This window comes from Chionomys nivalis, chromosome 7 (genome assembly GCF_950005125.1).
Source record: "Chionomys nivalis chromosome 7, mChiNiv1.1, whole genome shotgun sequence".
Lineage (NCBI taxonomy): Eukaryota > Metazoa > Chordata > Mammalia > Rodentia > Cricetidae > Chionomys > Chionomys nivalis.
This window is the reverse complement of record NC_080092.1, coordinates 74,179,763-74,194,032: the sequence shown is the minus strand read 5'-3', so window position 1 is coordinate 74,194,032 and position 14,270 is coordinate 74,179,763. Positions and strand designations below refer to the sequence as shown.

Genomic DNA, 14,270 nt, shown 5'->3' with positions numbered 1-14,270 from the left:
TCTGCTAAAATTTCATTTTTATTTATTTCAGTTACAGTATAAAATTATCTCAAAAGTTTAAAAAAATTGCAATTTTAAATTTAAGATAATACATTTCCTAAAAAAAAATAAGAAGCAGGAATAAGGTGCCACTACTATCAAGATTCAAGCTTGTGAGGACCATGAAAACAGGAACAATTCCTGAACTTTACTAGTCACAGAGGACGACAGAGAAACTCTAAGCAAGAATGCTGGCTCTGTTTAGTTTTCTGCTCTGTATGCTAAGCACATCTCCTGAAGAACGCAGCACACACTGACCATTGCCTTTACATACCAGTTCCTGCCAACATGAGCCTCTCACAGTGATTCTATACAAGTAATTTCACACAATTTTGTAAAAAAGACTCATCAAAACTTTCCTAAGTAGGTACAAATCCAGTCCTTTTAATGATTTTTAAATTGCCTTTTTCTCAGTTCTAAAAATCATATATACTGCTAACAATCAACATCCCAGAATACTATTCAAAGGGAAAACTGTTTGGGGAATATATACACAACTTTGAACACCTGATCTTTGAAAAAGAAGCAAAAAATATCAAATGGAAAAAAGAAAGCATATTTAACAAGTGGTGCTGGCATAACTGGATATCAACATATAGAAAAATGAAAATAGACCCATATCTATCACCATGCACAAAACTCAAATCCAAATGGATCAAAGACCTCAACATAAAGCCAGCCATACTAAACCTTGTAGAAGAGAAAGTGGGAAGTACACTTGAACGCATTGGCACAGAGAACTACTTCCTAAATATAACCCTAGCAGCACAGACACTGAGAGAAACAATTAATAAATGGGACCTCTTGAAACTGAAAAGCTTCTGTAAAGCAAAGGACACAGTCAACAAGACAAAACGACAGACTTTTGGGAAAAGACCTTCACTAACCCCAAGTCAGACAGAGGTCTGATCTCTAAAATATACAAAGAACTCAAGAAATTGGACACCAAAAATTCACATAATCCAATAAAAAAAATGGAGTACAGACCTAAACAGAGAACTCTCAACAGAGGAATCTAAAATGGCTGAAAGACACTTAAAATATTCAACATCCCTAGTCATCAGAGAAATGAAAATCAAAACAACTCTGAGATTCTATCTTACACCCGTAAGAATGGCCAAGATCAAAAACACTGATGACAACTTATGCTGGAGAGGTTGTGGGGAAAATGGAACACTTCTGCATTGCTGGTGGGAATGCAAGCTGATACAACACCTTCGGATGTCAGTGTGGTGATTTCTCAAGACCCAGTAATATACTTTTGGGTATATATCCAAAGGATGCTCAGTCATGCCACAAGGACATGTGCTCAATTATGTTCATAGCAGCTTTGTTTGTCATAGTCAGAACCTGGAAACAACCTAAATGCCCCTCGACTGAAGAATGGATAAGAAAAATGTGGTACATTTACACAATGGAGTACTACACAGCAGAAAAAAATAACGAAAGCTTGAATTTTGCAGGAAAATGGATGGAGCTAGAAAATATTATTTTGAGTGAGGTAACCCAGACACAGAAAGACAATTATCACATGTACTCACTCATAGGTGGTTTTTAAACATAAAGCAAAGAAAGCCAGCCTACAAACCACAATCCCAGAGAACTTAGACAACAATGCGGACACTAAGAGAGACTCACATAGATGTAGAAAAAGACAAGATCTCCTGAGTTAATTAGGAACATGGAGACCTTGGGGAAGGATTGAAGCGGGGAGGGGAGAAGTAGGGAGGGGAGCAGAGAAAAATGTAGAACTCAATAAATATCAATAAAATAAAATAAGAAGATATGCTGTGGAATAATCCTTCTGTACACCACGAAAATGTGTTGTTCTCATTGTTAATAAAAAGCTGATTGGCCAATAGCTAGGTAAGAATTTCAGGGTAGAGAGAATTCTGGGAAGAAGGGTGGAGTGTGAGGAGTCGCCAGGAGATGCAGAGGGAACAAGACAGACTGGAGGACAGGTAAAGCCGTGAATCACATGGTAATACATAGATGAACAGAAATGGATTAATTTAAGTTGTAAGAGTTAGCTAGTAACAAGCTCTTACAACTGTGAAACTTTACTGGGGAGCATTACTGAGGGGCCAGAAGTCCCAACAAAAAGTCCAACTACAAAGATTTGAGAGGAACAGGATGAAGAGAAATTGCACCTCAAATATTCCCAGGTATAGCCCCACTACAGAACCTTGGTATTGCTATCATGATTTCCTCACAACTATTTCTGCACATTTCCTCTTACTTGCCCATCCTGTTATCTAAAAATAAGCATCTTTCAAAACAAACTATTCTCTAGTTTACCTTGCTTCCTCCCTGTTATTATTATGATTACTACATATTAGTAATGTTAAAAATTTCACTGTAATGCTTTCTTACTTGTACATATTGTTTCTTGAGGTAAAGTCTATGTTGCCTAATGTTGCCCAGGCTGAGTTCAAATAACAGCTTTCTCTTCCTCATCCTTTCTCTCTCTCTGATGTTGAGATAGGATCGCACTCTGTAGACTAAGTTGCTCAAACTCATTATGTAGCCTATGCTACATTCAAACTGACTGCAAATCTCCTGCTTCAGCTTTCCTAATAGCTAGAACTATAGTTGCATGCAACCATGACTAACTTAAAAACTTTTAAAAAATTGAGTATTGGGCCGGGTTGTGGTGGCGCACGCCTTTAATCCCAGCACTTGGGAGGCAGAGGCAGGCGGATCTCTGTGAGTTCGAGACCAGCCTGGTCTACAAGAGCTAGTTCCAGGACAGGCTCCAAAACCACAGAGAAACCCTGTCTCAAAAAACCAAAAAAAAAAAGAGTATTATTAATGTATCTATCGCTGTTGTTAATTACATTTATCACTTACTAAATTGTTCTAGATCAAAATATATTCTCTAATGAATTATCACCAAGCCTGGGCAGTGGTAGTGCACATCTTTAATCCCAGAACTTGGGAGGCAGAGGCAGGCAGATTTTTGTGAGTTAGAGGCCATCTTGGTCTACAGAGCTAGTTCCAGGACAGGCTCCAAAGCTCCACAGAGAAACCCTGTCTCAAAAAAAACCAAAAGAATTAACACCAAGACTTTTTGGCTAAACACAACACATTTTCATTTATCACTTTCATAAAATAGTTTTAAGGAAGGAAAAATGTGTTGCTGTGTCTTTAAAGTGAAATCACAATAGAGCATGCTGGGAGGCTCCTAGCACTTGGGAGGCTGAGGCAGGAGGACTACCTTGAGTTCAAGATCAATCTGGGCTTCATAGTAAGATCCTGATTCAAATTAATAATAATAATTTTTAAAAACCCATAAAGTGAAGCCTTGCTAAAGTGTGACTTTTCCAACAGTGAAACAAGGATTTGAGGTGGCAGTAATTTTCAACTAAATACGAGGGGCTGGAGAGATGGCTCAGCGGTTGAAAACGCTTGCTGCTGAAGAAGAGAATCTGGAGCCGGGCGATGGTGGCGCACGCCTTTAATCCCAGCACTTGGGAGGCAGAGGCAGGTGGATCTCTGTGAGTTCGAGACCAGCCTGGTCTACAGAGCTAGTTCCAGGAGAGGCTCCAAAGCCACAGAGAAACCCTGTCTCGAAAAACCAAAAAAAAAAAAAAAAAAAAAAAAAAGAATCTGGGTTTCATTCTTAGTGCTCACACTGAGTGCCATACAACTAACTACCTGTAATTTCAGTTCCAGGGGTTCCGTGCCCTCTTCTAGCCTCCAGAGGCACTACACCAAAGTGGTACACATCTAGACAACAAGCAGATGTACAGTGTGTGTGTGTGTGTGTACTTATATCTCACACATATAAAACGCACATATCAGAGCTGGAGAGATGGCTCAATGATTAAGAGCACTGGCTGCTCTTTCAGAGGACCCAGGTTCAATTCCCAGCACCCACATGGCAGCTCACAACTGACTGTAGCTTTAGCTCTCTGGGAGGTGACACCTTTACACTAATACACATAAAATAAAGTTACAATAAATTATTTCTAAAAAACACGCACACATATATATATACAAATATATAAAACATGTATATAGTTTTTTTTTTATTTTAAAGACAGGACTTCTCTGTATATCCCTGGCTATCCTGGAACTCTCTTTTTGTAGACCAGACTGTTCTAGAACTTAGAGAACCACCCTGCCTCTGCCTCTGAATTCTGGGATTGAAGGTGTGTGTCACCACTACCCAGCTATAAATAAATTTTTAATTAAAAAAAGACATAAACCAGGCCTGATGGTATACACTAATATAATAATTTCAGTTACTCTGCAGCTCAGGAAAGAATATCATCACAAGTTCAAGGCCAGCTTAAAATACAGCTGCATGAATTCAAAACTAACCTGAGCAATTTAGTGAGATACTGCTTCAAAATAAAAAGGAATATATCTCAATAATAGAGGGCTTCCTTATCATGCTCTCAGAGTTGAAGATTGGAGAGATGGCTCAGTAGGCAGAAGTGCTTGCAGCACAGGTCTGAATACCTGAATTCTATTTCTAAAACCAATGGTGGAAGAAAGAACAATTTCCAAAAGTTGTCCTCTGACTTCCACAAATGTGCCTTAACAAGTAGGTGCCCCACCAACAACAATAATACTAAAAATAAATAAGTAAATAACTTAGAATCTCTGGATATAGGGTCCCAAAAGTAGTAATAACAAGACCCTAAGTTGATTCCCAGAACCACAAAAAACAAAAAAATAAAAAAACAAACACAAACAAAATCCCAATTAGGGCCACAAGTCACTGCACATTACATAGTGTAAAAGAAATTCTTGTCATTAGTATACTAACCAAGACTGTGCAGGCCAGTTTTATATCAACTTGACACAAGTTAGAGTCATCAGAAAGGAGGAAGTCTAAACGGAGAAATGCCTTCATTAAAATGGGGCTATAAGTAAGCCTGTAGGGCATTTTCTTAATTAGTGATTGATGTTGGAGGGCCCGCCCATTGTGAGGTGGTACCAGCTCTGGGCTGGTAGTCCTGGATACTGTAAGAAAGCAGGCTGAGCAAGCCAATGGAACAAGCCAGAAAGTAGAACTCCTCCATGGCCTATGAATCAGCTCCTGCCCCCGGTTCCTGCCTTGACTTTCTGTGATAATGTTCAACTGTCCATAAACAAACCCTGTCCTCCCCGAGCTGCTTTGGTCATGGTGTTTCATCACAGCCACAGTGGCTGTAATTAAGATAAAGAGTTAACGGTTTTGTTCTCCTTTACAACTTAAAATTAACTAGCAAAAACATAAACCCCTGAGGAGAGCTCATCTCGTTTTGTTTTTTGTTCTTTTTAAAATAACTTTCAAACTAAAATGTATATAGACTCTTATGTTTTCTAAATTTAGATTTTATGTGTGCGGGGTGGGATGAAATGTGAACTAGGATCATGTGGTTGTGTAGAGGTCAGAGGATAATCAGAAGTTGGCTTTTTCCTTCCAACATGTGGATCCTGAGGATTAAATTCAGACTGTCAGGGTTGTTAGCAAGCACTTTCACCCAATAAGCTATTTGGCCAGCCCTAAACTATTATATTTTAATATTCTTTGGTTTCCTGCTATTTTATTTGGATAACAAAGCTTATAAAATGTAAACTGACAAAAATAAAGCTTACCTTCAGGCTGGTATGAGAACGTGGTTGACTTAATTCCTGAAATTTCCATTGCTCTGATCCTGGGGTCTCGCCTCCTTTCTGAGTATCAGGTGTAAGCAATCCATCTCCAGCAGGTAGCGGAAAAATTCCTAATGATATAGGCCGTTCCTTTCTATTTGAAGAGGGGGGGAAAATTAAACATTCACTTTAGTTTTTTATTTGTTATGACTCTACATTAGAAGTCTAGGCTACGAACAGACCTGAAATCCCAGCTACTTGGAAATGAGGCAGGAGGATTACAAAGTCAAGGTCTACCTGGGTCATAGACCGCTTAGTCTTATTAGTTTGCAATCAGCTCTCCTAAACACTGTATGCACTCCTAAATAAATATATACCAAAGAGAAAGGACAGTCTAAAAAGTTTACGTTAGTTCTAGAATTAAAAAAGTGTCAAGAAACTGGACAGTGATTTTGGTTGGCTCGTTTGGGGTTGTTTAGCGACAAGGTCTCAGTAATCAACTTAATCTAATCCAGTACTGGAGATCCTCCTGCTTTAGTCTACTCTGTAGGGATTATAGGCACACACCTCAATACCTGCCTCTGCCAGGAAGTTGGTGGTGATCTGGTCTGATGATCATTGCAAAGAGCTGCTGAGTTTTAATAGTGTAGGTTAGGAGTCATGGGGGGCAGACAAAGGTAACTCTCCAATCCCTGTTCCTAGTCCTCCTGCTTCCTCAAATTAGTCACTCGATGTTTTTAGGGTAGGGTTTTTCTGCCTAGAGGAAAATGAATATATTCTGAAACAGGGATACTATTCAATAGTAAAAATTCAGAAGTTTTTTTTTTATTTTTTGGTTTTTTCATAAAAATTCTAGTTTTCAAACCAGGCAGTGGTGTCGTATGCCTTTAATCCCAGCACTTGGGAGGCAGAGGCAGGCAGACCTTGTGAGTTTAAGGCCAACCTGTTCTACAAGAGCTAATTCAAGGACAGACTTGAAAGCTGCAGAGAAACCCTATCTTGAAAAACCAAAATAAATAAATAATTCTAGTTTTCTGTAAATCATGCTATATTAGTTTCTTTAGACAGAGTACGGAGAAGAAAACCACTGCTCTTTTCCAAGTCTTTTTTACTGCGAGTAGTGGCGCATACCTGCAGCCCCAGCTGTTTGAAAGGTAGAGACAGGAAAAGGATCAGGAGTTCAAGGTCACCCTTTACCACAAAGCAAGAGAGAAGCCTGCCAGTTTTACATTAAACCCTGTCTCAAAAAAAAAAACAACAAACAAACAAACAAAAAAAAAACAACCAAACAAAAGCCAAAAAACCCAAACCAAAACAACAAACAACAACAACAACAAAAACCCCCACAGGTCTGAAGTGATGACTCGGTGGATAAAGGCAGTTAGTTGCCTCCAAGCCTGACAGCCTGAGTTCAATCTCTAGGACCCACATGGCAGGAGAGAACTAACTCTTACAGGTTGCCCTCTGACTTCCACCTATAAATAAATAAATGCCTTTTTTTTTTTTTTTTGGTTTTTCGAGACAGGGTTTCTCTGTGGTTTTGGAGCCTGTCCTGGAACTAGCTCTTGTAGACCAGGCTGGTATAAATGCCATTTTCAAACAAAACAAACATTAGTCAGATATTTTATAAGTGGAAAACAAAAAGAAGAATTTTTTTCCTAATGAATAGTATAGCACATATTACATGTTTTTATTTCCAAGCAGCAAAATTTGTTTCTTGAGACTTATTATCTCTTACTTTAAACGACATCATTTCGGTTCCTTTGTCTTAAATCCCAACCCCGTTTTTTCTCATTAAATGATAGTAAGTTTTTGGTTTTCTTTAACTTGAAAAAATGAAGTTACCACCCTGATGTCTATTCCCAATTTTGGGAAACATATTTTGGGAACAGAAATTCCCAAACTACCTTTTGACTTTTTTTTTCTAATGAGCCTTCAGGCCTTAAGTAAAAAGTGAGTGGGGATTAATCAGTGTGTCTGATATAAAGTAAGAAGACAGTACAGATTTCATGAGAATTCATCACATGGATTCTAACAAAAGTCAAACTACTAACTAGCCAGTCATTAGAATTATCTTCCCATATGAACATATGGAATACTGAACACATTTTTAAGCTGTTGAAGAGTTTTCTTTGAACCCAAGTTTTACTTTCCTATTTCATCTATGTGATCTAAAACATAAGTAAAATTGCCAACTCTCTATTTTGCTTTTATCAGCTTTTCAGAGAAATAGATTCTCAGGAAGGGGACTTTTAGTCATCTGTCAAATGGGTCAAAGACGCCATGGGTTTCTCTGCTCCAGCTCAGAAAAATAGTTTCACCATATGCTCCTCTCTGTATCAATCAGTTAGATAACTGATGGGGGAAGACACATGGTTATATAAGTTTGATAGTATCCAACTCTCAAACAAAACTCTTGCAAGGAAAATACTAGTTTCAGACTTTGTCGGTGTACATTTTTGGTACTGTATGTATTAAACCCTGCGATAAAAGTCACAGAAAAGTTAAAGAATGGAGAATTTGTAGAAAAATAATAAGTGGCAGATTTAAATCCCTAAACTGAAACACCTGCTATCACTGTTTAGCCATTTTATTCACTAACAGAAGAAAAGCTGTCAAGTATCAGAATCTTTGTTATATTCTCTAACTAGTAGCTTTAGTTCCATATACTGATTTTTAAGTTGGTTATTTAAATATTAGTTTATATGTAGATCTGACTTTGAAAACATTTATTTCAAATTGTCTCTTGGCTATAATCACAACAAAAAACAACTGATTAGTAAGATCTATCTTACAGATCAAAGGACAGACAAAAGATCACATGCACTGAACAACTCACCACATGGCAAGTATTGAGCCAGATAACTGATTTACATTACTGATCTAGTCAACCAGGAAACTGGCACTGCTTTCTCAGATTTCAGAATAGGAAAATTGATGTTCCAAGACTTTATGTAATAGTAACTGGTAGGACTGAGATTAAAACCAGTTCTATTAAAAATGTGAGACACACAAATGATTGTGAATTTGACTTACTTTTATAATGGACCATGTATCTTGCAACTGTAATGAAGTGAAAAATAAGAGCTCACTTGATTTTTAAATCAAGTCACTGAGGTAAATACTTAAGAGGAGGAAACTAAGAGATGAAACAAAATGCCAAAGGCCCAAGGGCTGCATACATGGTACAATGTAGCTCCAAGTTTAGCCACTTCATGGCAATGCCTTCTCCAACAGAGACTAAGCCTAAGACAGTCCCTTAATATTAGTCTTATATTGATATGATACATATTTTTGAGCTAACGGGTTTTTAATTTCCTTACTTCCTAAGTACACATAACTCATACACAACTCTTTTGTGTACTAATACACAATACAGAATAATGAGATTGTCCCTCACTTTTATGCAGCAGGAAAGAGCCAAGCAGAAAACAGTAATCCCAACACTGAGGAGTCTGTTCCTGCAGGGTGCAAGGCCAGCTGAGACTACATGACCAAGAAATAAATAAGAAAAGAAAAGAAATGATCAAGTAGTTTTAGACCTTATAAGAAATCTAATTTCTTTTTTTTTTTTTTTTTTTTTTTTTTGGTTTTTCGAGACAGGGTTTCTCTGTGGTTTTGGAGCCTGTCCTGGAACTAGCTCTTGTAGACCAGGCTGGTCTCGAACTCACAGAGATCCGCCTGCCTCTGCCTCCCGAGTGCTGGGATTAAAGGCGTGCGCCACCACCGCCCGGCAAGAAATCTAATTTCTGAATGTTAAAACTAAATGGGAGCTGGACTATGAATAAAAAAAAAAACATACAGAAGGAGCTACTTCTATTCTTCTTGCCTAAATCTGAATGAGGATTTAGATATTTTTATAATCACTTAAACACTAATGAGTTATATTCCATGAACTTAAAACCAAGGACACAATAGTAATCTGAACAAATCAGATACTTTGGGCTTAGGAGAAAACAAATCCATAAACATTTAAGATGTGGAAGATGGTTCGTTCAGGATGCAAGTAGAGTGAAAAAGAGCAAAACTACTCAGGCTGATAACAACCCCCACAAGCAGGCATGGACATTTGTCACCCAGGAGTACAAAGAAAAGAAAAGCAACATCTGACCAAACAATAGTGAATAGGCTTTGTAAAGCTCTCGCTCCCACAACTTTAATGTGTAAATAACAAGGGAAAGGCAACGGCAGTCTATTTTTATCTTAGGAATTTAGATTTGTTTTAGTTTAAAATATATTTTATGGTAGCAGGAAAATACCAGTTTCCATAAGCTGTTATTAAAAATTATAAAACTGATAGCAAATCTTTCATCAGGCAAAGGATAACTGAAACAAAATCAGCCTATATTCTGTGGCCAGCCATTTGCAACACCCACAATAAAAGCTATTTGTTCCTCAATGCTCAGAAGCTAAATCCAGAGCTATACAAATGTGGACCTGGTACTTGGCTCCAGCACTTCCTTGTTCTTTAACATTCAGACCACACTGACCTTGTATCTGTGTACAAGTACAACAGAAAATCCCTTTCTTTGGTCTAAAATTTCCAAACACAAAGCAGGGTTCCATTTAGGAACCTATAAAATAAGAACAGACATCCTAGCTTGAGGCCTTTTTCCATTTTCTGAATCTGCAACAGAAATGGTTACAAAGCAGACCCGTCGTGCTAAGAATTAAAAAAAAAAAAAGAAAAGAAAAGAAAACCGGCAAAGCAGGAGCTTCCAAGAGAGACTGGAGTACCTGAGTATCCTTGGTAGGTTCTGCGTCAGCGCTGGCACGCCGGTAGAAATAGAAAAGTGCACAAGCAGCAAAACAGAGAGAGATACTAAGATAGCAGAATTAATGACCACCGCCCCGCCAACAAAGCCAAACACAAACAGCAGCATGCATCCAGGATTCATGGCGCTGTGCTGGCATGGTGAAACGTCCGAACCAGGAGGCCTACACGGGGGCCAACGGGGTATCTTTGTAGTGAGGATCTGTCATTCAGCTGCTGCCACAAAAACAATGCCATCAGCAGCAGCTTTCCACTCCATCCTGCAGCGGCTCCCAAGTGATGACGTCATTTCGCTCTCCCCACCTCATAACCATAGAGCTTCTTGAAGCTTTTATGCAGCAACCCAGAGGACAGCCAGCCTATTAACTACGTTCCTCTCCACTAAGAGTCTTGGCTTAGCTCATTGGCTACAATACCTAGAGATCTACATAATTTATTCACACGCCTACATCAAACAGATGGCTGGCTAATCCTTTCAAGCCTGCCTCTCTGCAACAGAAAGGACCAATTATATGGGAGAAATCAAAAATTTTCGGCATACCCACAAACTGGAAAATTTCAAACCTACTCTGATTTCCCACCAAGTAACAAAAAATAATTAAAATTCTACAATATGTTGCTTGTAATTCATAAGGTTCATAATCTAACCTTTTAAATGGCATTTCTATTTTTGCATGCTATTCTTTCCCTTCACATGCCAATCACAGTAGAGATATTCTGGGAGCAGACTATTGTTTCCAGATTAAAAAAAAAAAGGAAAAACAGAAACAAAAGATTATTGATTTCACATTTTCTCAGGCAAAAATGTATAACAAAGCTTACCTAATTCTACTATGAGCTGTAGCCTCTAGTTGATCATTCCCTGAGAGCTGATGAAGTTTGGTTCTTTCTAAGTGTTCCATATAATTATGAATCATCTATTTTAAGAAAGAAAAAATAGATACAAAATTTTAGGCTATCACCTAAAATAAAACAGAATTATAACAAAGGAAACATTTTGGTACAAAGTTCTTATTTACAAGATTACTCAATTTCACGTAAAAGAGTATTAAGGAATGAAAGAATTGCAATGGCAAAGGAATATGCAAATACTCTTAAGATGCTGGAGTCACTAAAAATAGCTAATATCTTCCTTTGCATTACAAAAATGGTTTTGTACAATATGTGATATTATTAAATAACATTGGCATAAATAATACAAATTAGTACACAGACACTGGTAGGTGGTTATAACAGACTGCTGATTAAAAATAATAGCATTTGAGAAACCTGTTCACTTAAAATGGGAAACAAAGAAAATAATGTCAAACTTGAGAAAAAATTCTATATGTTTATCTTTCCACACTAAAAAGTAATCACTGGCGTGAAAATAAATTTCAATTTAATTTAATGGCAGTTTTTTGTTTTGTTTTTTGAGACAGGGTTTTTGTGTGTAGCTTTGAAGCCTGTCCTGGAACTTGCTCTATAGACCAGATTGGACTTGAACTCACAGAGATCTGCCTGTCTCTGCCTCCCAAATGCTGAGATTAAAGGTGTGCGCCACCACAGCCTGGCAGTGACAGTATTTTTAATTATTTCTGTAGATTTATAGTTGAAAGAATTACAAGGTACTTTCTCCTGTGCTAATTTAATAACATCAGTATTTAATATAATCATCTATATTAATAGTAACAAATTAATGGAAATAAGAATACCAGACTACTTTGATTCTGAGTCAGATAAGGAGTCATATGATAGGAAAGCTAAATATGGATGTTAGTTCCATCCCTAGGACTCTCATGGTGGCAAAAAAGAAATGAATCTTACAAGTTGTCCTCTCATTTCCACATATAACACACACACACACACAGAGGTTATTTTTTAAAACATTTTTTTAAAAACACTAGTTCAAGTCAGGTGGATCTCTGAGTTCGAGGCCAGCCTGGTCTATAAGAGCTAGTTCCAGGACAGGGTGCAAAGCTAGAGAAACCCTGTCTCAAAAACAAACAAACAACACACACACAAAATCCCAAAAAAACAAACAACAACAAAAAAAACTAGTTCAGGAGCTGAAAAGGCTGAGTAACCTCCATGGGAACTCAGATACACATACAAATAAAAACTTTCAAAAAAAGAAAAAAAGGCTAGTCTAAATGAGAAATGTTAATAGTAAAAAAATATGAATACAGAATCACAAGGCTATTTACATCTTTTATTTTAAATGTATAGTTTTCTCTTCCATACCATTTCAAAAAGATTTTTTCATAAAAAAATTTTTGGTTGTATCAGCAAATCACAAATAGCTGCTTTCTTGTATCAAGAAGAAACTTCAAAAAAAAATTAAACTGAGACTAATAGCAAAATGAATGCTGGGCCTAGTATATGTAAATAACATTGTCAAAAAGGTTTTAGAAAGCCTTGGTTGAGTCCTTAACACCCAGACAGTAATCATAATAGAGGTAATTTGTTCAAATAGGAGAATGTAAAGAATACAGATACTTCTTCCAGATTGCTTTATAGTAATTAATTTACTCAATAATATATAATAAAATATAAAGATAGAATCAATTTTACATCCGAATAGCTTACTATAGATTGGTTCTCTATTATCTTTTTAAATATTTAAAATTTAGAAAATGATCCATTTGAAATCTTCAAATGACTGACTGCAGGGACGATACCCGGCATTTGGAATGGCCCGATGTGAAAATACAGACGAGACTGAAGTAGTCCTGACCAGGACAAAGGAACAACACAACAGCAGCTACCATAGCAAATGCCAACTGTTTTTACTTTAACTATTTTTAATTTAATTTTCACAATATCGCAATTTTATAGATAAACCCTAGGTATAGGATAAAATAATTTGCTTAAATTAAATATCTGGCTAATAACAGAACTGTTTTCTGTCATCAGTTTTAAAGCCAGGACTCGAGAATCTGTTTAATGCAGCTACTGGAGCAGTTAACACTGCAGGGCCCATGTTGCATGTGTCCTTTCAGTTAACTCTCCAGGCAAGCAACGAGCTCATTGTCCTTTCCTCCTCGCTCCCACAAGAAAATCCCACACACTAAAACATTTCTGTATATTTAAAACAAGCTATATCTCACAAACAAATAGAAGAAAAAGCTACACTGCACATAAAACTTTAATAATGACTCACAGTATGGTTATGATTTTAAAGGAGGGTGATAGGGAGGCCAGTGCTTCAGATAAGAAAGAAACTCGAGAGTGGAGTAAGGCTTTTTAAGGCGAGGTGCAAGTAAGTCTCCCAGCTCTAACCCTCTTCCATCTTAGATAAACTGTCAACTTATCAGGATGCAAATTAATTTGCATAGCTAGAGGTAAATTCTGTGACACCTGAAGTCATTAAGAAGAATTCCAACTATATTGTCTGAAAAACTGTTGCTTGAGATAGGTTAACAACTGTCCTTCGCTGATATATCTTCACAGCAAAGGTGGACTCAGCACTAACAAAACCAAAAAGCAAAGCAACGGTGAACTTTTCCAGAGCATGGGTTCTTTTAATTTTGGTTACCTTCAATCTTTTTACAAAGCTATTATCTCTAAACCAATGAGATTCTGAGACATAGAGGCTCAGAAAGGCACATACAGCATGTAACCTATAAGTCAAGTCAGGCGTGGGACACACATCTGTAATGTAGTACGTGGAAATGGGAGCAGAATAATGAGTAGTTTAAAGGTCCATCCTCAGCTACATAGCAAATCTGAGGCCAGTCTGAACAACATGACACATATAAAACAACAACAAAGAGGCTGGAAAGATGGCTCCGTGGTTAAGAGCCCTGACTGTTCTTCCAGAGAACCTGGGTTTGGTTCCCAGCACCCAGATGGCAGCTCACACACAGCCTTCAGTTCCAGGGGATCT

The 14,270-nt window shown here is 37.5% G+C and overlaps 1 protein-coding gene across 6 annotated transcripts in view; it reads right to left on the bottom strand.

Moving 5' to 3' along the window:
- Spag9 (sperm associated antigen 9) overlaps nucleotides 1-14,270 on the bottom strand; it is a 134,110-nt gene that overhangs the window by 71,188 nt on the left and 48,652 nt on the right. For 4 of the 6 annotated variants that reach the window (XM_057773462.1, XM_057773457.1, XM_057773458.1 and 1 more), the window contains 2 exons: nucleotides 11,225-11,319; nucleotides 5,632-5,782 (listed from right to left, as the gene is read on the bottom strand). In XM_057773462.1, the coding sequence (XP_057629445.1) occupies nucleotides 5,632-5,782; nucleotides 11,225-11,319 (246 nt within the window). Of the gene's footprint in view, nucleotides 1-5,631; nucleotides 5,783-10,365; nucleotides 10,717-11,224; nucleotides 11,320-14,270 lie in introns of those variants that run through there. The other 2 variants (XM_057773459.1, XM_057773460.1) reach the window with 2 other exon arrangements.